This window comes from Megachile rotundata, chromosome 1 (genome assembly GCF_050947335.1).
Source record: "Megachile rotundata isolate GNS110a chromosome 1, iyMegRotu1, whole genome shotgun sequence".
NCBI lineage: Eukaryota > Metazoa > Arthropoda > Insecta > Hymenoptera > Megachilidae > Megachile > Megachile rotundata.
The window spans coordinates 1,611,292-1,635,959 of NC_134983.1; the positions used below are offsets into that span (position 1 = coordinate 1,611,292).

The following is a 24,668-nucleotide window of genomic DNA, read 5'->3' on the forward strand; positions in this document are numbered from 1 at the left end:
TTACAAATTAAGACAAATCAGAACTATAATCAAATAACAATATTTAAGCTTATTTTTCAATGAAGTTATTGAATGAAATATCAACATTTATATTCAATATTCATTGTTCACATTTTTTTTTTATATATTGCAAAGTTGGAAACTATAAATTAAAAAATATTACAATATTAGTACTACAATAACTTTGTTATTTAACTTTCTTTTCTAACTTTTTCTAGTGTACTTATTTATAAAATGTTATTTTTTTTTATTACTGAATTATATATGATTTATTATAGATTATACATTAATGAAGAAATATTAGTATTAGAAAAGAGTTCTTTATTGTTACCAAATACAGTAATATAATAGTTTAAATGTTAATAAGGACGTGGTGGTGGTCCACCACGCATCATACCAGGAGGTGGACCTCTCATTCCTGGTGGTCCCATTGGTGGACCTCCACGTCCCATTGGTGGCATACCTGGTGGCATACCTATAATGAAATGCAATAGTTTCAATTTTTGTTCAAATGACATTGAAATAGAAACTGTATTTGCTAGATAAAACAAACAAATATATGAACTGTTACCCATCATTCCTGGTGGTGGGCCCATCATTCCAGGTGGAGGACCTCCAACTGGCATACGTGGAGGACCACCAGGATGCATTTGTGGTGGGGCAGAAACTTGACCTCTACCTCCTGGTGTCATTATTTGTTGCGATGGACCACCAACACCTCTTACAGGTCCTTGTAATCCAGCAGGTACTCCAGCAACATTAGCAGGCATACCACGACCAGCTGCTCTACCCATACCAGGTCCTGGTGCTGCACCAGGAATAGGTACTCTAGGCAATCCTTCTTCTGGTGGTGGAGGACCTTCTACAGTTAAAGAAACAATATTTTCTCCTCTTAACAGAACAAAACCCAATACACGTTTATCTTCCCTTTCTGGTTGTTTAGTATTCTTTGGTTTGATCTTACGAAATTCCTCACAATCCCCAAGTATTAAGTTCATGTGTTTATCAAAGGCTTTAAATGTGCCTATAAATGTTCTGGAGTCTTGCAAAATAATTCTAATTCTATAATTTATATGTTGTAACATTTTATTGTTTTTGCCGATCGTCTGAAAATAATAAATGTTTAATTTACAAAATTAATTTAAGAAGTAAAGTGAAGAAAAAATATTATTTTATTAATAAAAATAATCTGTTGCTTCATTTAACCTTTATCAAGTGATTACATGTATAATTGAGGTTATAATAATATTCCTCAACCATTTAAAAATAATTTTTAAACTATTGTCTTGCACTTACCATATTACTGGATTTTTTTTAACCAGAAGTTACGGAAAGTTTATTATTTATTATCTTATGAGTAACTATATTAGTAATAAAATGTTAACCGTTACCGGTTACTTTGAACTGATAGCGCTACTGTAAACTGTTGGTCAGAAAGAAAGAATCACAAATACGTATTGGCAACTTCAAGCTCCGCCAGATGTCGCTGTTAAGGCAGCTATAGGTTATATCATTGACGTGTTGTGTCTAGTATTATGTATACTTAAAGCGCGTATCCATGAAATTTCCCATAGTCAGACCACAGTGACTACGTTTCCATCGAGGGTTCAAATCGGGTCAGAGTCGGGTTGGGGTGAACGCTTTTACGGTGGAAACACCAAAGGTTTAGTTGAACTCTACTCTACAAAATTTTAGGGTAGCGTTCAATTGGGTTCGGTGGAAACGACAAGAGTCGAGTTCGTGTTGCCAACATAACAAATCTAAATTGCATTGCGTATCACGTGCTGTATTAATCGGTGTAGAAGAGGTTATTATTACTTTTTGTCGGTGATCTTGTAATCTGAGAAATAATTTTTGTATGTTATTTTGATATTGTAAAATTAATATTGCTCAGCTTTACATGTCAGAATATGGTAGTTGACTTTGTGCAGTTGGTAATGTTCAACCCTGCCGCAACTCCAACCAGCGACTCAAACTCGACTCTAACCCGACTCTGACCCGATTTGAACCCTCGATGGAAACTTAGTCAGTATAAGAAAACTTTTTTATACTGTGATTATACAGAAGATGGCGTTTAAGCACCGCTGCCCTTATTTGTCTTATTTGGTCAAAGAGTAGGGATACATCTTTACTTTTCGGTTTGGAGGATCTACTAGTTACTTCCTTCTCTAATAAAATAAACTGTACATAATTTGATGATAACACTTGAAAATATGGTTCTTTGATCTTAATTTCTGTTTTCTAAATTATGGAGAGATTTGTAAATATTGATTGGTAAGTATAAAGTATTAGTTAAATCAACGTAACTTATACAACAATTGTAGGTTTAAGTAATTTGAAATTATACTGCGTTTATTGTTGTCATAGATTTTATGAAAAAATTTATGGTATCACTTAAAATGTATTCAGTGATATATCTTTATATATTATATATGTTCACAATATGTCTTTAAAAAATAGTTAAAAAAAAGTTAATTGATATTTTCTTTACAAAAAAAGTTATTCATGAATTATGGCTTTTATTCTGTTTTGATTTAATTTTATCTTATTGATATTACTTATTAGTTCGTGTATACAGTGTAAAACGAAGAAAAGACTCAAGTTCTTAGGTTGATAATACTTGTTATATGATGAAAAAAGAAATTTAATAAACATGAATCTCAAAACTAATAATTTCTTGTACAATAAATAATTTTTTGTTTTGATGGATGCAAGTAATTTATATTTTAGGAGCTACTATGCCATATAAAAAGACTAAAATATGTCTTTCTATATCTTATTATGAAACGTATCACAAATTACTAATAATAGTGTAAATATAAACTTTTTTCAGTATAAGCATTAAACAACAAAAATTCATTATATTTATACTACTAGTGGTGATTACATTAGAGTGGCAGAGCAACTTTGTACAAAAAGATATCTGAATCTGACAATATTGTCTTTCACATTGTTTAAGAAAATATATTTATGTATTTATGAAACATCAGTTTAACTGAAACAAAGCATTAAGACTTCAAAAGAACAATATTTTATTCAACTATTATATAGAAGCCCATGTCTTAAGAGCAATTGAAAAAAATTTGAATATAAATAGTAGAAGAATTTTTGTTGAAAATTGTTTGTGAATATTCATTGTATTTGTATTAGTTTTAACCCATTCGAGACGACGATTTTTTCGAACACGGTCCCCAGGAGCGAGGCTCTTTTTCTCTTTATATTATTCATTTTTAATAAAAAAAACTAGATTACTTAGAATGTTTTCATTGCGTGGAGCGGATTGAACACCATGTGTGTAATATAAAGTGATATAAGGTTTTACCTCGATAACAATTTTATTCAGAATAATTGATAATTACTCATTACTACTGTTGCACACCTGGTGTGCAACCGGTCTCATAGCCTTGGAAATTAATTGCACACACGGTGTGCAATCGGTCTCGAATGAGTTAATGAGTATAAGTTCCTGTTTCACCAGATTATTCACCAAAAGGAGTGTTTTTACAGCAGATTTTTATAAAATGTATATCAAATCTATAATTCATTACATATGCTTTGTGTATCTAAATAAAACACTTATTACTTGAAGTGGAATTACAAATTTCACAATATGTCATTGTACTGAATTAGTTAACAACCAAGTCTCAAAGTTAACAACCTTCAATAAACAGTGACATAAATAAATTATAAAAACGCAAAGTGTCTCTGAAACTGTTAGAAATAGATACTTTTAAAACATTACACTAAAATTAAAAGAATAACCTGTAGCATATCTTTCATAACTAGAAGAAGAAATTATCATTTTGCACAGTGCAATAGCTCTTAAACCAAGACAGTTGTTCCAACTACCCACAAAAAATTCTTTATATTATTGATATTATTTAGTTTCTTGATCCATATTTATCAGTATATTTTTATTATTGATAAAAACCATCATTAAGTTAACCATCATTTTTGTTTCACCCTACATAGGGATATGTATACTATGTTCGTATTAGGCCATTCCATGCCAAATCGATCACTTTTGGACCTCACTATCTGTGATTTTGCTTTAATCAAAATATGTTGTAGTCCATGTGAAATTAGAGGGGGTTTAAATCATCATTTTGCCCATTTCGAATTTGTTAAGGTATAACAAGCCTTCAAAGTTTGCAATTTTTGTCAATTTTGAGCAAAAAAAGGCTTCACTCACGCATTTTTTTCTCGGAAACTATTCAACCGATTTAACTAATTTGTTTTTGTTTTATTCATAAAGGATTGGACTATTTTTAAATATCTTTTTCAATTCCATCAATTTTTTAAAAACGTCGAAAAAGTTAAACAAATTATTTTTTTGCGTTTTCTTCAATGAGGGGTATAAAGGGTTTAAATATAAAAAAAGTATATGATTATATCTTAGAAGCTTTCCCTTTAAAATGAACCCTTTAGAACGATGAAGCCTCGAAAATTGACCTCACTACAAACTAGAAATGGACGCGGGGTACCTCCGTTTCAGGTAGGCGAGTCGCGCGCTCAGTTATTATGATCGGTTGTTTTATACTACTGGTCCCAAAGCAATACGAGAAGATTTCATACACGACTTAATGACTTTGTTTATACCTTGGAAGGTAAACTAGTAACAACTAAAAATTACGAACTTTAAAAGCTTGTTATTCCTTAACAAATTGGAAACTGGCAAAATGATGACTTTAACTCCCTCCCTCCCTCTCCTAATTTCATATGGCTACAACATGTTTTGATTAAAGCAAAATCTCAGATAGTGAGGTCCAAAAGTTATCGTTTTGGCATAGAATGTCTGTAGTATATTAGTACATAGTTCTAAATAGAAAAAAGGTTTTACTCTTGTACTTTTTTTTCCAAGGATAGTTTTGATATTTATGCTAAGCATATATGTATATATACATATATTTATTTTTAGATATTTATTGAATCTCATCATCTATTTGATAAAGATACCATACAAAATGTTGATGTTTCTTATACTGCAGTTATGATTTAGTTTCAATTCGTTTTTTGAGTTTCTTTTCATTGAATAAATTTTCTCCCTTAAAATTTCTCATACAGGAATCAAGAATGTAAAGAAAAATGATAATATTTCTTTAAAGCATTGATATTTTTTAATTCCTTTTTTGGAAATTATTACCTTCATACTTATCAAATGTTAAAAATTAATAATTCGATAAGAAGATACTATCATTTTCCCTTGAATTAAAAGGAAATTTTAATATACAATTAATAAAACCAATAGGTTTATAATAAGTAAAAAAAAATAATAAGAAGTAAAGTTAAAGTAAGCAAAAAAAACCTTAAGTCTGTATGTAGGACGAACTTATGATCAAAACATTAATGAATAGTTGCGCAAATGTATACGTTGCTATGGAGTGCATTGCATAAATCGTCAATATTTGAAAAATATGCGACAAAGATCTCAATTTTCTAAATTAAGTGTTTATTTTATCAAAACTAATTAATTTATATTTTATCGTAACCAAAATAAGTGTATTAAAAATCACGACTGTGCTTCTGAATGACCCCCAACTAGTTCAGTACTGAAATTTTACGTGCTTATATAACTTTTCACAAGAATTCCATATCTGTATTCAAAATCAACCGGTCTCTTACAGTTTGCGAGATATTCACATTTCAAGTTAATTCCAATATTCACATGTTGAGCGTTTTGTATGCACCTTTCTTGCTGTCTTTTGAAGTGTGTATACGGTTCTTCTTGTAGCGGTATCATTGTCCTAGTTTGAAAGGAACATAATAAAGTAAAACAAAGTAGTCCTCTGTTTATTGCCTCCATCACAAATATCGCGCTCGCTGCCAAGTATTCGCTCGCTGTCGGCTAAGCTTAAAGCATGACCTTTTTGAGTCGTGGGTTTTCCCATCGGGGAAGAGTAAGTTGCTGAGGTGAGTATTGCGGAGTGAATAGATGGATGTATCTGATGTGTGTAAGACGAGGTAGAGAATGAATGAGTCGCTAAGTCCGATTATGAAAAAATACTATATTCTATGAAGTCGTTTCCAAAGGCGAAGTGATGTCTTCGAAAGATCTCTCCAGAATGTGCTCTTTCCGTTCCGCGAGGTTTCCCAGTCCCCATGAAACTTGAGCCTCGGGGTTGTTTTATGGCCTGGACGTCTCAGCGTCGGGCCTCGTTGCCGTGATGGTCATCATTAAACGATCATGTGTCCCTCATCTCTGCTTTATTAGTGTAGGTCACTGGAAATTTCCCAACATGTGTGTGCGAGTTTTGGGATGAATGTGTGTGTGGATAAGTAATTAACTTGTCTTTAACTCTAGGTGCTGGGTATTCCAACTTATAGTTAGTATAGGTTCAGAGGCAGTGTGTAATATACTCAACGATCTGTTAAGTGTAACCCCTTCTGTGTTATCCAGGCGTAGGACGTATTCGTTTTGGAGGCTACTGTCATAGCTGGTTCCAAGCCCGCGTTGAAAAACGTAGAGGGGCCTAACTTTTATTTTTATGCGAGGGGAAATCTTCATAGACACCCCCACTCACCACAAGGATAATACCCAACCCAAATTTCCGGGTCGACGACGTCATCACGCCCGCCGTCGACTCGACCCCGCGGCCGCGTGAAATGGAGTCATGGCCCCCGCCCATGACCCCTGCGGCCATGACCCACTCCAAGGTAGATTTCCGGCCTAATCTAATCTAACCTTCATCCCGCCGTCTACCCATGTCAGGTGTGAGGAGAAATGCCGAGAGGCGATTACCCTACCCTAGACCAGGGAACCCCAACCCGGTGGTGATGTTTCGGTACCAAAAAAAAAAAGATTAAGTTAGGTTAAGGGGTAATGCCACTCTAGAAGTCAAAGAAAAAGGTGATTTTCGGGAATTTTTAAAATAATAATCATACAAGTTATAAGGTCAGAATAAAAAAGGCTTTATTAAATAGGTTTTGAAGATGGTTTGTAAATTTTTATAAACAATTTGCACTAAAAATGGCGGCTGTAGGTGCTGGCAAGTAACAACACTATGTCTTTGAAAGGGCTACATGGCTGGACTGTTTTTTCATTAACGCATGGTCCTAAGACAAAAAATCAAAAATTTTCTCATTATACAGGGTGTTACCTGTAACGCTACTCACGATTTTTCTCCCACTTGCAGCCACCTTACGAAAAAAAGTTTAGAATAAAATTTGCAGGGTATGAAGTGCACAATAGATATTAGTAAAGCAAATGTTGAAAACAGTTTGTTCTCTTGGCAAAGTCAAGGTCACCTTGGGCTTTATAAATAGGAACATACATTTTATTTTATTCATAGCTTTAGAGGACATCGAGACGAATTCAAAACATATATTACATGATATTTTTATTAACATATTACTCGATTTACAGAAGTGGAAATGTGAAGTAAAAGACTGGAATATTATGTGATGGAAGGCGGCATATGTTACATTTTGAATATGTAATTAAATAAAGTGTATTTTTCTTATATTCTAGTCGCGTGTTTAAAAGCTAAGTACTTTACATTTTTCCACTTCTGTAAATCGAGTAATATGTTAATAAAAATATCATGTAATATATGTTTTGAATTCGTCTCGATGTCCTCTAAAGCTATGAATAAAAAAAAATGTATGTTCCTATTTATAAAGCCCAAGGTGACCTTGACTTTGCCAAGAGAACAAACTGTTTTCAAAATTTGCTTTACTAATATCTATTGTGCACTTCATACCCTGCAAATTTTATTCTAAACTTTTTTTCGTAAGGTGGCTGCAAGTGGGAGAAAAATCGTGAGTAGCGTTACAGGTAACACCCTGTATACCAAAATCTATGGAACATCGTACGGAAATTAAAAAATATTAATAATTGTTAATTTAGTGTAGATATGAACAAAAAGTTTCGAAAAATTACAGAAAATTCAGCATTAAATTTTTAATAAAAAGTTAAGTAGTTAATTAATCGAAAACTCCGTACGATGTTCACTGCGTTATATTATTTTGCACCTCTCCACGAAATTTCAAGTCGATTATTTAAAAACTTTTTGAGTTATTTGTCCGGCCAGTACGATAAAGTGATTTCGAGAAAAACGCGTTTAAAATTTTGACTTCCATTCAGCATAAGAATTGTGTTATATAACTTTAATCAGCGATGCCTGCACCATACATTTGGCCTTCTATATTAACATCCTCCACGTCCTTTTCCTTCTTGTTGGATCTGAGATTCAATCTCGACATTTTTGAAGCTTCATTCAAAGATCGTTCTGAAAACTCTATGCATCGGGCATTGGCTTGTAGGGAAAATTGTAACAATTTTCTCCAACATACATATCCAAGGCTTTCATTAATTCCATTATAGTGAATAGTCCATCTTTGAATATGCAAACAGATATTTTTTCGACGGATTCATGATGTCGACGGATGGCTAAGCCATAATACTCAACTCATCAATGAGTTTTCCTGACAAATTTCCCTTTCCTTCAAACCCTTTGTCTACTTTTTCAAATTGGGGGTCATTGTTTATTAACCTAGCTGAACCAGGCCTTTTGCCTTTACCCAGGTACCGTTCTCTATGCTCATTATTGCGCGCGTATCCGCAAGTTGCGCTGAGCCAACCACAGAGTGGTTGCTGTCCACTTAAAGAAATTCGTGTTTCCGACCTGCCCCCACTTGAAACTTTTTTTTCATATTCTACACATAATAAAGCATCATTTAAGCAAAAAAAAATCGATTTTTTCAAAATTCTAGAGTGGCGTTTCCCCTTAAGTTATGTTCCGGTTCTGATTAGTGTATTTCACTTTTGCATTACCATCAACAATTTTCCATGAACAATTATATAAGCAATTCAAACATTAAAATACGAATATTTTACGAACCGTAAGAAACCCATTGGTTTTGAAAATAGATATGGAATTCTCATGAAAAGTTGTATATGCATGTTACCGTGAAAGACCAAAATCTGGAGAATGTCGACTTTCGCCGGTGAATGTCAACATTCACATACATAGTCCCTTGGTGTATGTCCGAAATATTTGCTGAATACCCTTATTTCTGACTTACACCGGTAAATGTCAACATTCGCCATGCACTAATGGTGAATATTGAACATGTCGGAGATTTATATTTTCTTCTCCGTAATTCAGTCGCTATAAAACGTCGCAAGGGTGACGTAACTTTTGCGCCTCTTTTTCTGAGAGGAGTGACTAAGAATTTAAAACACATAGTACATTCTAAGGATACGTGTTCTTCCTCCGTGGTCTATTCTGGTGTGAGTTTCATATAGTATACTGAACAATTCTTCATTGGTAACATAATACCGTATATTCGTTTCCCCTGATTTTAATGGCACAATTAATTTCTTTTCATCATTCATTTTTAAAACATCAAAACGTTTTAATCGTCTGTAATCTAAAGGTGTGCTGCACTTAGTTTTAGCACAAACCATTTCAGAAAGTATTTTAGAGTACTTTTCTTGAGAAAAATAAAAACAATTGTCTTCTCGTTTACCCGCAATTAATGCATTTAACTTTTCAAGAAAAAGATCACGATTTACTGCAGTATCCATTCAGTATAAATTACGGCATCGGAAAAAAAAATTAAGAAAACGTTGCTCACATCATCAAAGTTTGCATAACACTGACAAAGCTGACTGACTCCCAGCAAAACAAAGGATTTGGCGGGAGAGAGTCAGTCGCCTCTTTATCGACTCCTCTCTTTTGGACTTTCACCAGAGCATACATGTGATTGTCGATATACACCGGTGAAGGTCCGAATGTACAAGAATGTAATGAAATATTCGATCTTTCACCGACGTATTTGATCTATGTTGACATTCACCGGTGAAAGTCGACATTCTCCAATTTCGGTCTTTCACGGTAACATGCACACAAAATTTCAGCACTCAACTCTATGGGGCTCATTCGGAAGTATATCCAAAATCATATGATGCTCATTTTATAAAGCAAATTAAAAATATGTAGTTATTAAATTGTTTTTGCCCGAAACATAGTAATGTCTCCCATATTGTCCCTACTGATGTGTCTACATCTATGTATTAATTATTAGTACACCTATATTTTCTAAATAAAAATCAGTCAATCGTGGATACGTAATGCGTCGCGCGACTCTTTTGATGAGACTTTTTAGTTTGACAATTCAGATTAGAATGTTATAATATCCTTAATTTTTTTTTCTTTTTCTTCGTTTATTTAAAAACGTTTTTATCATATTTGTGACAGTTTTCCGATTAAAATGACACCAAACATGACATAATTTGGACAATATTTACTTATTTAGTATTTATTGTGTAAATCACTTTACGTAAATAGTTTTTTATATTGTCCATAAAACATTCATCAATTTTTACATCATGCGTAAAACGTAATCTTGTACCTCATATTGTCGGTAAAATCTAGTAATGTGCCTTGATATGTCCTTAAGACATAGGCTTGTAATGTTACATTGTCCAAATACTATTAATGTATTGAATGCGTAATGTATGTAAGTATCTCATATATTTTTGCAACAATCTATTTTATTAATTAATTTCAAACGATTAAGAACATAAAATGAGTCGCAGACTCAGTAAGTATTAATAAGTAAATATGGTTCGAATTGTTTAGTTTCGTTTTCATCGCAATAATCTCACTAGTATACTAAAAACATTTTTGTTAGGAAAAAGTTAATGACCAAAGAATTTAAACTTTAATATATTAAAAGTGTCTTAAATATAAAATTCGATACATAGAAATTTAAATCTTTCGGTTCTCACAACTTGCTTCCTGTTCTTGTCTTTTATTTTGTATTCTTTTCTTTGTTCGGTAAACTACAAAGACAAGCTGCGAAACTGGAATTTCGATTTTGATATTCCCGCATTGTCCCATTTCGATTCCGAGCTAAGAGATTTGTGGTATTACTGTATGTTGAAAAGGTTGTTTTTTTTTAACTATGATGTACTTTATCAAAAAAATCTGTAACTGTCGGAGGATTATGTTAATATCTTTTTACTGTAAAAGCAAAAAAGTAATTACGCTTAAATTTTGGTACATAATCTATATTTTTTTATACTTTTTATAGTCCTTTATTTTTTCCACTCAAAATTTACTATAAAAAAGGCTAAAAAGATTCTCTAACAAATTTTTTCATGTCTACAAGGTTCTTGAACTTTTTGGAAATTTTTTCATTCCACCAAATAGGGAAAGTAGGATAAACTTCAATAATTTGTATTGCACTTGTAACTGTACTTCTAGTTGATATATAAGGTTGACACTTGCTTTACAATGTTGAATTTTGGTAAGCTATCATATGTTATATTACAAGGTAAAATTAGTTTAAGAGCACTTTTGACCACCTTACCCTGTTGTACCCTTTGTATGAAATAATAATAGATTTTATGATCATAAAAAATAATAAAATATTTTATTTATTTTATTAGGAATCCTCCATTGGAAGATATGTTGGACAATGTTTTTATTAATGAGGCAAGATTAGAGAAAGAAAGTGTCATGTATAGAATTATGAATGGAAATTTTACTGATCCATTTAAGAATGCTGATGAGGATTATAAAAATGTTAAAATTAATTTTATAAAGAATATAGATCCTGAGTTAAATGAAGAAAATAAAGACAATGAGATTGCAACAAGTGAAACAAAAAAAGAAAATCAATCAAAACAAAAAAAAAATGTCAGGTGTTATGTACCTGGTATTGTTAAACCAATATTTAAGTTCCCAAAAAAATCAAAGTTAAATACAGTACAACATGCAATGTGTTTGAGAGTTTTATTAAGATTTTCAGAAACTGGTAAACCAAAACTAACTCAAACAGAAAAAGAAGAATTACACAATTATTTGGTAAATAGAATATACTATTGTTAAAGATCATTGAGACAAGTTATTAGACAACATTAAAAATTATTATAAATAAAGTTTTATATTATTTTTTTAAACAGGATTTGCAACAGATAATATCTCAAGAACAAGATGAGTTCTTAGAATTTGCTAAAAGCAAATGGCAGGAAAGATTATTTAAAATCACATGTGAGGATTATATAAATTTATGTTGGAAATCAAAATTACAATATATTTATAAATTACCTAGATATTATTCTGAAGTTACAAATGTTCCATTTATAGCCAATAAAAATACTGAAGTAAAATTTATTTCTCTCTGTTTACAAATGGTAAATAATAATAAAGTTAATTAATAACCTAATATTACGTATTAATTTCATAAATATTTATTATTAACAGGGTGAGTTGCCAGAAATAATACTTCCATCTTTTATCAAACCATATATGTTACGTGTTAGTTCTGATCAGTTGCAAAGAAGATTTCGTCCAAAAAAAAATATTTGCAGTGAATCATCAGTTTCTTTTAAATTACCAGTAAGTGAAGATCCAAATTGCCAAAAATTGGCTGATAATAATAATGTGGATTTAGTAATTTCATCCAGTGGTCTTAATTGTTTAGTAAATAATGTTGATTCAAGTTATTCAAATTCCTGGATTTTACCTCTAACTATAAAAAGACATAATGATAAGAATGTCATCTATATCGACAAATCACCACCACCAGTTGCAAGTAATATTTCAGAAAAAAATAATTGGGTGTATAAATACATTCTTAGATATTTCCTTATTCCTAGAAAACATCAAACTTCTGAAAAGTAAGACAAATTTTTAATACATATTCCTACATATTGTGTTATTCCATTTAGTAATGATATTGTTATCAACATTGTTAATTGTTTAATGTCAGTATTGAAGGGTATGAGGATAATATATTTAGCAATATTAATTCCGAAGAACTGCTAAAATTGGAAGCAGAATATGAAAATACATTAACACAAGTTGACAACATATCAGATTCAACTATATTAAAAAAAGATAATATTGAAGATACTATAAATCAACCAAACTTTAGAAATGACATTGATTCCACGAGGAATACATTGAATTCTGATACATGTTCAAATATTGCTGTAGACTGTAATGCTTCAAGTTTTACACGTAATAATCAAGGTAATACTATTTATTCTTTTATTATTATTATTTATATTGTTATAAAGAAAAATATAAATCACATAGATAAAGTGAGTAATTTTATAAATTTGAAGGTACTAAACAAAAGATTTCTGAAATCTCATTAGAAGATAATGTATCTTACAAACTGTTTAGTATTGGTCCACAATCTTCAGAACAAAATGAATTAATAAAAAATGTCGTTAAAGAATACAGAATATTAGTCAGAACAAAAACAGATGGATTTGAGGTTCGTATGCACTACATAACGTTTAAAAATTTTATAAATGTTAAAATCCAACATAAATTTTTTTAATGCTCTAACTTCAATATACTTTTACTAAAACCATTTGGCGCAGTTATTCCGTGAACTACTTTTTTGAAAAAATATTGTAAATAAAATTACGTCAAGGGAAATATAATACGCGCGAATCCGAATCAGGTATAAACCTTTTTGAGTTATCAACATAACTCGAAGCTTTTGTAAATAGTATTCCAAGAAAAATATATTAACCATAATATGTTGGTCTTTCAATCATTTATTATGTTTTAGAACGAACAATATTCAGTAGTAACATGTCGATTTATTTCTTTCCTCTATGGCAATTCTAGATATTTAAAAGTAAGCATGACAATTTTTAAAAACTGGCAACTTTAAAACTACTTCGATATTCAGGTAGACAAAAAATACCTAATTACACGCTGAGGTACTAGAACATTCGTGACAAATGATTTTCGTTATTATCAACGTTTTTCATAGAAGTGGTTAACTTTGAAGTAAAAATTCTTGGATATTTCATGTATCCGGTTATTTCATGAATGCCCGATTCAGTAGTTCTAGTCTAAGATCCATATCATAAGGAGTACTTGATTCTTCTTCTTGGAAAACATTGTTTATTACAGAATTTCACAAGAAAAAATGTAGAGACCTTGAAAATCTGAAAACATCAAACGACCTTGATGAGTATTTTTTTTACCTGAAACTATTCTTTTTTTCTATTTAACGTTAGAAAATATATTATTCAGCATTTATTGAACTTCATGGTCATTATTAGTATTATTATTTTGGAATCACATCTATAATTTAATAGCAAATATATAGAATAATCTAATCTATTGTTTATGTTAGTGCACCCCTAAGTGATTATATAATAAATAAACTTGAGTATGACTGAAAAACTAACATTATAAGTCGACGTTATATATTTCTTATATAACGGGTTACACGCTTAATTGAATAAAAATATATGTATAGTTTTATCTCAAAATCATCTTTACCTAATTAAAACTTTTATCTATAATCAAATTTCCTTGAGACAGAGATATATTCTATTTGAAATATTTTTTCAAAGGAGGAATAGTTCGGGAAATAATAAGTACAATAATTATAAATGAAACACTTTATACAACATTTCAGTTGTATTGCTAATATGAAATTTTCATTACAGTTAAAATATTAATATACTATAGAATTTATCATACAGTATAATGAAATAGTAGCAGGTAGATATTTTATTATATATTTAAATTTGTAGGTTTTAGAAAATAATGTACGAAGGTTGTTAATGTTAATACCTAAATTAGAATATCAAGTTGATCTTGGTGCTGAAGCTGTAACATTACAAGAATCATTAAAACAATGGATATCTCTCATTTTTAGACCTCACACATTTATTGCAAGAGGTAAGTAATGTAGTGTAATAGTAATCGTATATTGGCTTAGTTTTTCTTGTTTTCTTGTATTGATTTTATTTTTTCTCAGTAAATATTTAGAATTAGATTTCAGTCTTTTCTATTTCAGAAATGACAAACTTTTCAATGTATGTTTACTTAGATTTTTCATGTATAGTATAATGTATCCAATAAATATTGAATGATTTTTTTGAACACATTATAATTGGCACATCTCAGTTTTTGTATATACATGTACATATTTATTTAAATACACTGTAATATCGAAGATTTTTGTTTCTGCTTCCCAATTGTAACCTGTAGCTTTAATGAATAGTTTTTAAAATGATTCTAATATTAAACTTGCTTGTCAAAAAATTCTTGTTAAATACTTTTATGAGTGAGAAAATAACATCTGATTACATATATTCTGTATTCATTTTCAACTTACTTTCATTTACTGGTGTTATAAGTATTCAACAGAGATTTTATTGCATTACAGTACTTTTGTAGTATATTTAGTTTCTTTTGTAGATCAATTATATTAAATAAGTATCATCTATGAAGATTAATAATTATATATTTTTTAATATGTTTACGTATCTTATATAAAGAATCAATAATACTAATGGAATATTAATTCAGAATTGAGTAAGTTACTATCTAGAGTAGCTTTTACTTCCTGAGTACATTGATTATTTTCCATTTTGATTCCTAATTTTAAATAAATACGTGATGTAAATAATTCTTGTGCATATTGAAATAGTTTTATGTTAAAAATCAATTAATATTGAAGAGTAAAATCATTTTTCCTAATTATTTAAAATTAAACAAAATTTAATAATTTGGTATCAATGATTTACATTTTCTGTATCAATATTATACATTCTACAATTTCATTTTATTTTAGTGCGAATATCAGCAATTACATCAGAAGTATTACAAGTTGAATATCGTACAGCAATGTCTATAAGTAATGAAATTAAACGACTTTATAACATCAAAGTAGAAAGCTCCTTGACAATTATACATAATATTATTCAGTATCTCCAAAATTTAGCGCCAGGACGATATATATTGAGACATACAGTAAGAAATGGAGCATTTGCTACTGTTTATAAAGAAACAGACTCACCAGGGTAAATAAAGATTACAAAACATATTTTCTAACATTTTTAAGCTATAAAAGAATATTATTGTTTATATTAAATATTTGATTTTAATTTTCAGAAAAAATACTTTTGATTTACATACAATTTACGGTAAAGAGTTTTACAATTTACCAAATTCTGCTTGGATTCCACTGGATAAAACAATCCCAACTCCAATGCATAAATGTTTTGAAAGAATGCCAGCTATGTTTTTCCCATCAAATTATAAAACATTTAATAAAAATCAAAAAGCCTCAGAAATCAACAAAGCTAACATAGGTATGTATGTTGCAGATTTAAATTTATTTCATTAAATTGTAATCATTTGAAACAATTAATTTAGTAATTATATAACAAGGTATACACATTTCACTTATTTCAATGACTTTAAAATGTATTATTAAAATCAATATTTTAAATAATATTTCTCTACATATATAACGACCACTTGGAATTAATATCAAAGATATTCAAAAAAATATTATCGTTTTCTGTGACCTTAAAATATGCCATCAAGTTTCTAAGTTCAGAAACTTATGTCTTACAAGGAAAGGCACGCAAGTGTCTCCCTCCGATTTTGATGAAACTTCGTAGGTTTGTTAAGCAGGCAAAAATAAGGGACACGTATTTTTTTTTATCGGCTGAGACGCGGGTTTAAGGGGTGAAACGAGCCCTTAAAGTTTCGACCCCTTTTGGCTATCTCGAAAACCATACGAGATACATTAAAACTTCTAATAGAAAAGTTGTATGGTTTCTTGCGTATAATAACACGATGTTAACGAATTTTGCAAAATACAATTTGTTTATAACAAAAAAATTTTTCATAACCTTATTTTACAATTTATTCAAATTTGTATAATGACAAAAAGTGTAGAGAATTTTATTACAAATCCAGTGGTATATATATATACAATATTGCCTCCTACAATTCCTCAGATTTTTATCATAAAGGTTCGCGCGCGCCCGCTGACGCTCCACACTATACTAAATCGGATGAAGTCGGACGATATTACACTGTCAGTCAACATTATTTATAAGCATAAATGAGAAACATTTACATTTGCGTTATAATTAACATTTATCGTTAAAGTACAGAGGTATTCTATATGTTAATTTTATTAGAAATGATTCAAACGGTTTTCGATGCACCATGCACATGAAATAATTGCTGCGTCACTACATATGTGGCATAGTGGTTCATTATGTGATGCATAGCAAAATACGGGATTTTGAAAATGAGGTCTTGACGATATGTATCTACTTTATACCATGGAGTATTTGAACCTCGATTACAGCAGACCATGTTCAAGGCGATGAATATTTTTGTTATGGCATCGACATCCGGAAAACTTACAAAAGAAAATTTTAAAACCTGGTTAACAGAAGTTTATTCTCCAAATACAAACAACAAAACAGCTCTATTATTAGATTTTTGGAGCGCGCATTGTTGTCGTAGGGTTGACGAAGCTATTCCGATAAATAAAGAAATAATGTTATTTATGATTCTAACTGGAACTACAAAATATTTACAACTATTATACGTGTACGGATTTCGCGTATGAAAAAATTTTGTTTGTCGCTTTTCGGACATAGTTGTTATATTGCAATATGACATTAATCTCCACACACGAGAGAGCATTCTAAAACTACAATGACTTGTTCATAATCAGTTTTCTTCACCACGATTTGAAAATTTCATTTTATGATATAAAAGTGGATTCATATCGTCAAAACCACCTCATTTTCTAAATACAGTAGAATTTTGCTATGCATCACATAATGAACCACTATGTCATATACATATGCCGTGACGTACCAATTATTACATATACTTAATGTCGGAAACCGTTGTGCTTGAAACATTTTTTCGAAGAATACCATTATTGCCACGATTATGTTCCCTAACTTATTCAAACTATTCGTTATCTATAAAATTGACATATACATAGAATACCTATGTACTTTAACAATAAATGTTTTGTAATACAAATTTAATAAAATTAACAGTTATGTATAACGCAAATATAATTGTTTTTTATTTATGCTTAAAAATGACGTTGACTGGTAGTGTAATATCGTCCGATATGATCCGGTTTAGTATCATGCGGGCACGCGCGCGAACCTTTATGATAAAAATCTGAGGAATTGTAGGAGGCAATATCGTATATACACTGCTCAAAAGAAATATGGCATAGAAAAAATTTAGGCAAAAATTGGCCAAATTTGACTCATGATAACTCCGTGAAAAATCATCGCAAAGTTATGCTCTTTTTTTAAAATTAAAGCTTGAGATCTCTACTTTAAGACCCTGTGGTTTGATTTTAGATTTGATGCATTCCTACTACAATAACACCGTAAATGTGAGGTCATGTTTGCAATATTGAAAATTACAAAGTGTGACGAAATGCATGGACTTGCCACATTTTTTTGGGGTGATACTGTTTATAGCAGCATAAAGCACAAACCTTCATCTTTAATTTCCAGTATGTGAAAAACCGCTACTATTTTTTTCTGCAAAGATACAGAACTTTAAAGAAACCCTTGCATTTATGGCATATATCGCCGGCATTAGCATTACCCGATATGCACGTCGGAGAGGTTGCTGGACAGATTTTGCACATTATATGGCTCTGACAGGAGCCTTTTCTGTGTGTATTTGTGTGTGAGTATCTGTGTGTGTGTATGAATTATCGTCGAGAAGCCTCGTTGAGAATCATTCTCGAATTTTGCAGTCCCAATTCAATTTGATTGCTTCCATATTCTGCAGTAAGTCCAAATTTGAACCCTATAGAGATTTAACAAAACAACCTACCAATCTGTAAGACCTATCGCAAGTCTTAACTGAAATTTGGAACGACATTCCACAGGAAGAAATTAGGGCTTGCATTAACATGAGTAATCGACTGCAAGGGATAATTCAACAACGCGGCGGAAACACGCGTTATTAGAATTCAAACATACAGACACACAGATACTCACACACAAATACACACAAAAAAAGGCTCTTGTCAGAGCCATATGATGTGCAAAATCTGTCCAGCAACCTCTCCGACGTGCATATCGGGTAATGCTAATGCCTGCGATATATGCCATAAATGCAAGGGTTTCTTTAAAGTTCTGTATCTTTGCAGAAAAAAATGGTAGCGATTTTTCACATACTGGAAATTAAAGATGAAGGTTTGTACTTTATGCTGCTATAAACAGTATCGCCCCAAAAAAATGTGGCAAGTCCATGCATTTCGTCAAATTTTGTAATTTTCAATATTGCAAACATGACCTCACATTTACGGTGTTATTGTGGTAGGGATGCATCAAATCTAAAATCAAACTACAGGGTCTTAAAGTAGAGATCTCAAGCTTTAATTTAAAAAAAAGAGCATAACTTTGCGATGATTTTTCACGGAGTTATCATCAGTCGAATTTGGCCAATTTTTGCCTAAAATTTTTCTATGCCATATTTCCTTTGAGCAGTGTATATACCAATGGATTTGTAATAAAATTCTCTACACTTTTTGTCATTATACAAATTTGAATAAATTGTAAAATAAGGTTATGAAAAATTTTTTTGTTATAAACAAATTGTATTTTGTAAAATTTGTTAACATCCTGTTATTATACGCAAGAAACCATACAACTTTTCTATTAGAAGTTTTAATGTATCTCGTATGGTTTTCGAGATAGCCAAAAGGGGTCGAAACTTTAAGAGTTCGTTTCACCCCTTAAACCCGCGTCTCAATCGATAAAAAAAAATACGTGTCCCTTATTTTTGCCTGCTTAACAAACCTACGAAGTTTCATCATCGGAGGGGGACACTTGCGTGTCTTTCCTTGTTAGTTTCTAAAATATGCAAAGACAATAATTAAAATATAAAATTAAAATGTATTAAAACAAAATATAATATATTAAAATATATTAAAACAATATAGTACAATCAAATATACTATGCTTCAACATATTTGTTCACGTTAATTAGCGTGTAGTGTGTACGAGGTGCGATCATTAAGTTCCGAAATTGTGTCTGCTGTGACCAAACGAATGACACGATTGACATACGCTCACAGAACATAAGAATAACAATCTTCGAGACATATGATACAAAGTTTGGAAGCGATATCTTCATTCAATCCTGTATTATACAAGTTTATGGTAGCATACGCACGCTCTCCTTTGCGAAATCATGATGGACTCCAAATTGGAACAGAGGGACATAAAAAAAAAAAGAAACTTCCTCACCCTCCGTATTCATCAGATTTGGAACCCTGTTATTTCTTTTTGTTTCCCAAGATGAAATTAAAACTCAAGGGTCGCCGATTTGATACGGTGGACGAGATTCAACGCGAATCGCGGCAGGTTCTTGACACGCTTTAACAAGAAGACTTCGAGGAAGCTTTCCAAAAATGGCAGAGGCTCTGGGATCGGTGCATAGCTGCACAAGGGGACTACTTTGAAGAGGATAGTAGCCAAATTTGAAACATGTGACTTTATCTGCATATGTGGAACCAGTCCCGAAACTTAATGATCGCACCTCGTATACGATAGTAGAATACCTCTGAAACTAAAATTGAGCTGTGATTACATGTATAAATGAAAGTAACTCAACGATATTCTGTCTATGACAGAATATTGTTCAAGGTCATTGAAATCGTAATTTTTACTATATAATTGTAATTAATTTTGTTACAATTTTTTTGCAGGACCTGTACGGAGAAGTTTAAGAAATAAAATTAAAAAATAATATTTCATGTTCAGTAATTTATTTACACATGAACATACGAAATATTTCTTTAAAAATCATTTATTTTGATATATTTATGTTTAAAGTGATTTGTATAAAAAGCCCATTGATATAGATACAAGGAGTCGCCAGATAAACAGAAGATTTAACTTCAAATTTTGAACTAACAGTCTAGTTGAATTCAACTGACTATGATGCACTTAAATAAAGTTATTAGTTGAGGAGGGACAAAATTTGCCTTAATAAATTTAATCATATTACATTGAACAAATTGTAAATTTATTCGTACATACAAAATAGTTACATTACCAATCATTGTAATTTACTCAGAAGGGAAAAAGTGAAATATTTTTCCCCCGAGGTAGAAACAAAAGCCACTTTTGTTTCTTGAGTAAGGTTTAAGGCCATTCTTGCTACGTTCATGCTAATTACAGTAATGGCTATGTATAACAAGTACAAAGTATATAAAACATTAATAATTTTTAATATGAAATGTAATAGTAAACAACGTTTGTAGTATACTTATTATTTGTATAGATTTCACAACAATTTATATAAATATAAGATTTTTTTTTTTTAAATCAATCTTTTTTTAATAAAAAATAGTATATAATATTGCAAATTAGCAAAACATTTTATCAAAAATAAATTATAGTTAATCATAAAAAGCAGATCATATTAAACTTTTAACATTATAAATATTCGAGAATGGTACAAAAGCATGCTAAAGTGCACAATCCTTTATACCCAGATATTCAATTTATGAAATGGATATAAGCGTTTGAAGCAAATGTAAAATATCTTTAAAATATCAAAGAAACACTTGTCATGTATTTCTGTAATAAAAATTGTTATGTTTTTGCAACGTGCAGTGAAATATGGTTCAGTTAAGTAGAAACCAAAGACAACAAAGCTTTTTTATAATCTCCAGATGTATCTCCCTAAAACATTAATAACCGTAATATTAAATATTATTATTAGTTCTTAACATATTTATATTTATATATAATATAGATACATACAGCGACCCAACTTTCTAGTGATTTTCCATATCGTTCTTCAAATGCCTTTTTGATGTCACCTAAATCGATTTCACTTCGGGAAACAATAATGCGAATTAGCGTTCGATCCTTTGTACCAATTCCATGCATACTAGCATATAATCGTTCAGCAAAGAAACCAACTTTTGATTTTACACATTTTACTGTTGTATAAAAACATAAAATTAAAAATATTGTGTTATAATACTTAATAATAAATAATATTTTATTATATTCTGTTATTTCAATAGAAAGAACTGTACTGACCTATTCCAAGAAGACCTTTTTCGAGGCTTCCTGAAAATTCTTTTTTAATAGCAACTTCAATGTCATGTCCAGATATTTTTTCATATTCAATAAAAGTTTGTCTTAATTGTTGATAACTGCGTGTTACTAAAATGGCGTTAAATTGAGATTCATCTGTACCCCATTGCTTTTCACCTATGGTTAAAATTATGGTTATTAATTTTTACATTTTTTATGGATTCTATTTATTTATGTTATGACATTAAATATTTGCTGAAAATATTACAATAGAGAACTCCAGTATTCCAATACATACCAGCCTCATAAAGTGCCTGGGCATCTGCTACAGCTTGAGCTTGGTCTACTCCTTGATTTTCATCCCTATTTGCTTGGACAAGAGAAACTAACAATCTTTTAAAGTGTCCTGATGTGTCTCCTTTTAAGTCACTTTCAAGAGTTTTTCCATACACTATCAAACGCAAAATATTTTAAGTTATATTTAATATATAAAACAAAATAATGTTAAATCTAATCTTTTTAATACTATGCTTTAGATGGTTCTTTTAAATTAATACTTATTACAAATTTTTCTAAATTAATAAACAACTCACAGTTTTCATAAAATGCTGCAATTGTACGTATACCATAATTGCTTAAGGTGCACAAAATTTCTACAATTGCTTCCTCGTCAGTTCCTAATCCACTTATTGCATCATGTAATTCTTTGGCATAATAATGAGGCAGTGGTGTCATAAGAGCAATTATAACATCTTCTAGTTTTCCTGTAAGTTCACTTTTTAGGTCACTAACCAAATCTTTTCCATATAATGTTTTGTATGCTTCAGCAATTTCCAATCGTTGCACAATTCCTCTTTTTGTAAGTACATCAATAAGTGTTTTCTCATCTGTACCAAAACCTTTCATTGCTTTACGTAACAATGCAGCATCTGCATTAGCATCGAAAGGCTCTGCAGGATACACTGTAGGAGTACACTATAATATACAAATATATAAAATATATTTTTGATAAAGTTTTATATGCTTATATATTTATGTGCACTTATGTAGTTATATTGCAGGTAATGCTAAGAATTATAACTATAAAAAATAAAATTTTGTATTTGTATTACTATTGGTTATAATTTATGTATATATATTTAACTTATTTTATGAAAAAAAAAAAATAGTTATCTATCAAAATTACATTCAACAAAACTTCATATTTATTTATGTCTGTGACATTACTAGAAAATATTACATATGAATTCTGAGTGTTAATAATATTTAAAAATAATATTTACAAGATCTTGCACCTTTTAATGTTAACTAAATTTCTAACACTTATTGATTAATTGTGTTCATAATATTATTTCTAATAAATATATTGAAGTAATTTTTCAAACAATGCTTATTATAAAGCTATATTATTAAAGCAAATAAATATATTACTCTACATAAAATATATTTAGTACTTAAATATATTTAGTCTTAATATATTTAGTCTTATTTAAAAACTATTTATTAACAATAAAAATTGGAAATAATGCAGATGAAACAACGCGATTTGATTGATTCGAAGAAATCAACATTAAAAATGCAAGTGATCGATATAAGCTAAAAATAGACCAATTTAATTAGTAATCGTAAAAATAAAATATCATTAAATATTCTAGAATAATTTAAAGATACGTACTTTGTAAGGATAGTACTGTTGCTGTGACATTTTTTCCTATTTAAAGAATGACCTAAAATTGATCGATTACAATAATTAATCGATTAATCAACAACAAACAGAATTTATTACATATTATTGCATTTCTTTTATAATAATTAATCTTTAATCGTAAAAAATAAAACGTGCAATAAATATATTTTCAAAAATTAACAATACATGATGTTTTCGTAAAGTAGATCCAAAAACAACTTACTCGTTTGATCGCCGGCTAGACAATAATGGGCACACCCACTTTCGCATCACGTCATCTGTAGTTTGTCAAGGTGCTTATATACGTATGAGAGAATGAGTAATGAGTACAAGGAAACTAACACAACATTCTTGATACAACTCTGTATATGTGTTAAATATACTTTGTGCACAGTTACTCATTTCTGCAGATTAAAAATTTCGAGAATATTATATATACATAGTATGCAATTCCCTATATGATGAAACTAAAACGATATAAATATATCGTAAACGATACATAATAATATATAACTACATATACTCTTTATACATATATTTTTAAGTGAAAATTACTATATGCATTATAATGCGGTGTAGATTATAATAATTAAAAATATGTATATATAATTATACATTTGTGTAATATTTCTGTGTCCTACTTTTGGAAGGTTATCTTTCTTTTTCACTTTCTTATTTAATAAGGAAGATGAAGAAAAGAATAATTTTACTTTTCTTTCATGAAATACAAATTTGTTGTATGTACTGTACATGTATAGTTTATAAAAATAAATCTCATGAAACGTAAGTAAGATGATATCTATTTATAACTATTATTGTAAGAAAGATAAACTTTAATTATACAAACTATTTTGTGTATCACGTTCGTATTTAAGTATATTTAAAAAAATAATTTATTATTTACTGTACCTTTTATAAACTTGCATTCTATCACCGTTAATATGGCTTTTATTTATTTAGTTTCTGTAAATATTGTGAATTAAATATATATATTTACACATATTAAACATAAAAAACAAAATAAATATTAAAGTATTATAAGTTTATTCATACTAATGCATTTTTTGGTATATTATAGAATTATGTTATTAAAATCATTGATGTGTATATACATATATATATATATATATATAT

At 30.0% G+C, this 24,668-nt stretch overlaps 3 protein-coding genes across 8 annotated transcripts; 1 reads left to right on the forward strand and 2 right to left on the reverse strand.

The window, feature by feature from the left end:
• Window positions 1-300: 300 nt before the first annotated feature.
• Window positions 301-1,449, reverse strand: SmB (small ribonucleoprotein particle protein SmB). The gene is made up of 3 exons (XM_012281616.2): window positions 1,297-1,449; window positions 572-1,106; window positions 301-475 (listed from the first exon to the last, which is right to left on the reverse strand). Exons 1-3 carry the CDS (start codon window positions 1,297-1,299, stop codon window positions 360-362), a joined length of 654 nt encoding a protein of 217 aa, XP_012137006.1. The 5' UTR covers window positions 1,300-1,449; the 3' UTR covers window positions 301-359.
• A 170-nt stretch (window positions 1,450-1,619) lies between these two features.
• LOC100874657 (uncharacterized) lies at window positions 1,620-21,817 on the forward strand. Of its 6 annotated transcripts, XM_076535552.1 has the most exons (11): window positions 1,620-2,274; window positions 11,399-11,816; window positions 11,915-12,002; window positions 12,099-12,145; window positions 12,216-12,631; window positions 12,724-12,986; window positions 13,082-13,236; window positions 14,522-14,669; window positions 15,568-15,796; window positions 15,888-16,087; window positions 20,503-21,817. In XM_076535552.1, exons 1-11 carry the CDS (start codon window positions 2,249-2,251, stop codon window positions 20,541-20,543), a joined length of 2,031 nt encoding a protein of 676 aa, XP_076391667.1. In that variant the 5' UTR covers window positions 1,620-2,248; the 3' UTR covers window positions 20,544-21,817. The 6 variants fall into 6 exon arrangements, with proteins under 6 accessions (XP_076391667.1, XP_012137009.1, XP_012137011.1 ...); XM_012281619.2 differs by having other exon boundaries at window positions 11,915-12,145; XM_012281621.2 differs by having other exon boundaries at window positions 11,915-12,145; window positions 20,093-20,543.
• LOC100883392 (annexin B9) lies at window positions 20,801-24,461 on the reverse strand. The gene is made up of 8 exons (XM_003701677.3): window positions 24,444-24,461; window positions 23,758-23,938; window positions 23,523-23,574; window positions 22,441-22,822; window positions 22,146-22,298; window positions 21,851-22,024; window positions 21,566-21,747; window positions 20,801-21,484 (listed from the first exon to the last, which is right to left on the reverse strand). The coding sequence occupies exons 3-8, from the start codon at window positions 23,550-23,552 to the stop codon at window positions 21,431-21,433; spliced, it is 975 nt and encodes a 324-aa protein (XP_003701725.1). The 5' UTR covers window positions 23,553-23,574; window positions 23,758-23,938; window positions 24,444-24,461; the 3' UTR covers window positions 20,801-21,430.
• Window positions 24,462-24,668: the final 207 nt, after the last annotated feature.

Excerpts from the sequence above, each read along its gene's own strand:
- SmB (XM_012281616.2), bottom strand. Across the intron at positions 476-571 it reads CCCACCACCAGGAATGATGG|GTATGCCACCAGGTATGCCA; the intron begins GTAACAGTTCAT and ends ATTTCATTATAG.
- LOC100874657 (XM_012281619.2), top strand. The coding sequence starts at position 2,249 with ATGGAGAGATTTGTAAATATTGATTG. Across the intron at positions 12,146-12,215 it reads TTTCTCTCTGTTTACAAATG|GGTGAGTTGCCAGAAATAAT; the intron begins GTAAATAATAAT and ends TATTATTAACAG. Across the intron at positions 16,088-20,502 it reads AATCAACAAAGCTAACATAG|GACCTGTACGGAGAAGTTTA; the intron begins GTATGTATGTTG and ends ATTTTTTTGCAG.
- LOC100883392 (XM_003701677.3), bottom strand. The coding sequence starts at position 23,552 with ATGTCACAGCAACAGTACTATCCTTACAAA. Across the intron at positions 22,823-23,522 it reads AACAGTACTATCCTTACAAA|TGTACTCCTACAGTGTATCC; the intron begins GTACGTATCTTT and ends TGTATATTATAG. Across the intron at positions 21,485-21,565 it reads CACTAGAAAGTTGGGTCGCT|GGAGATACATCTGGAGATTA; the intron begins GTATGTATCTAT and ends TTAATGTTTTAG.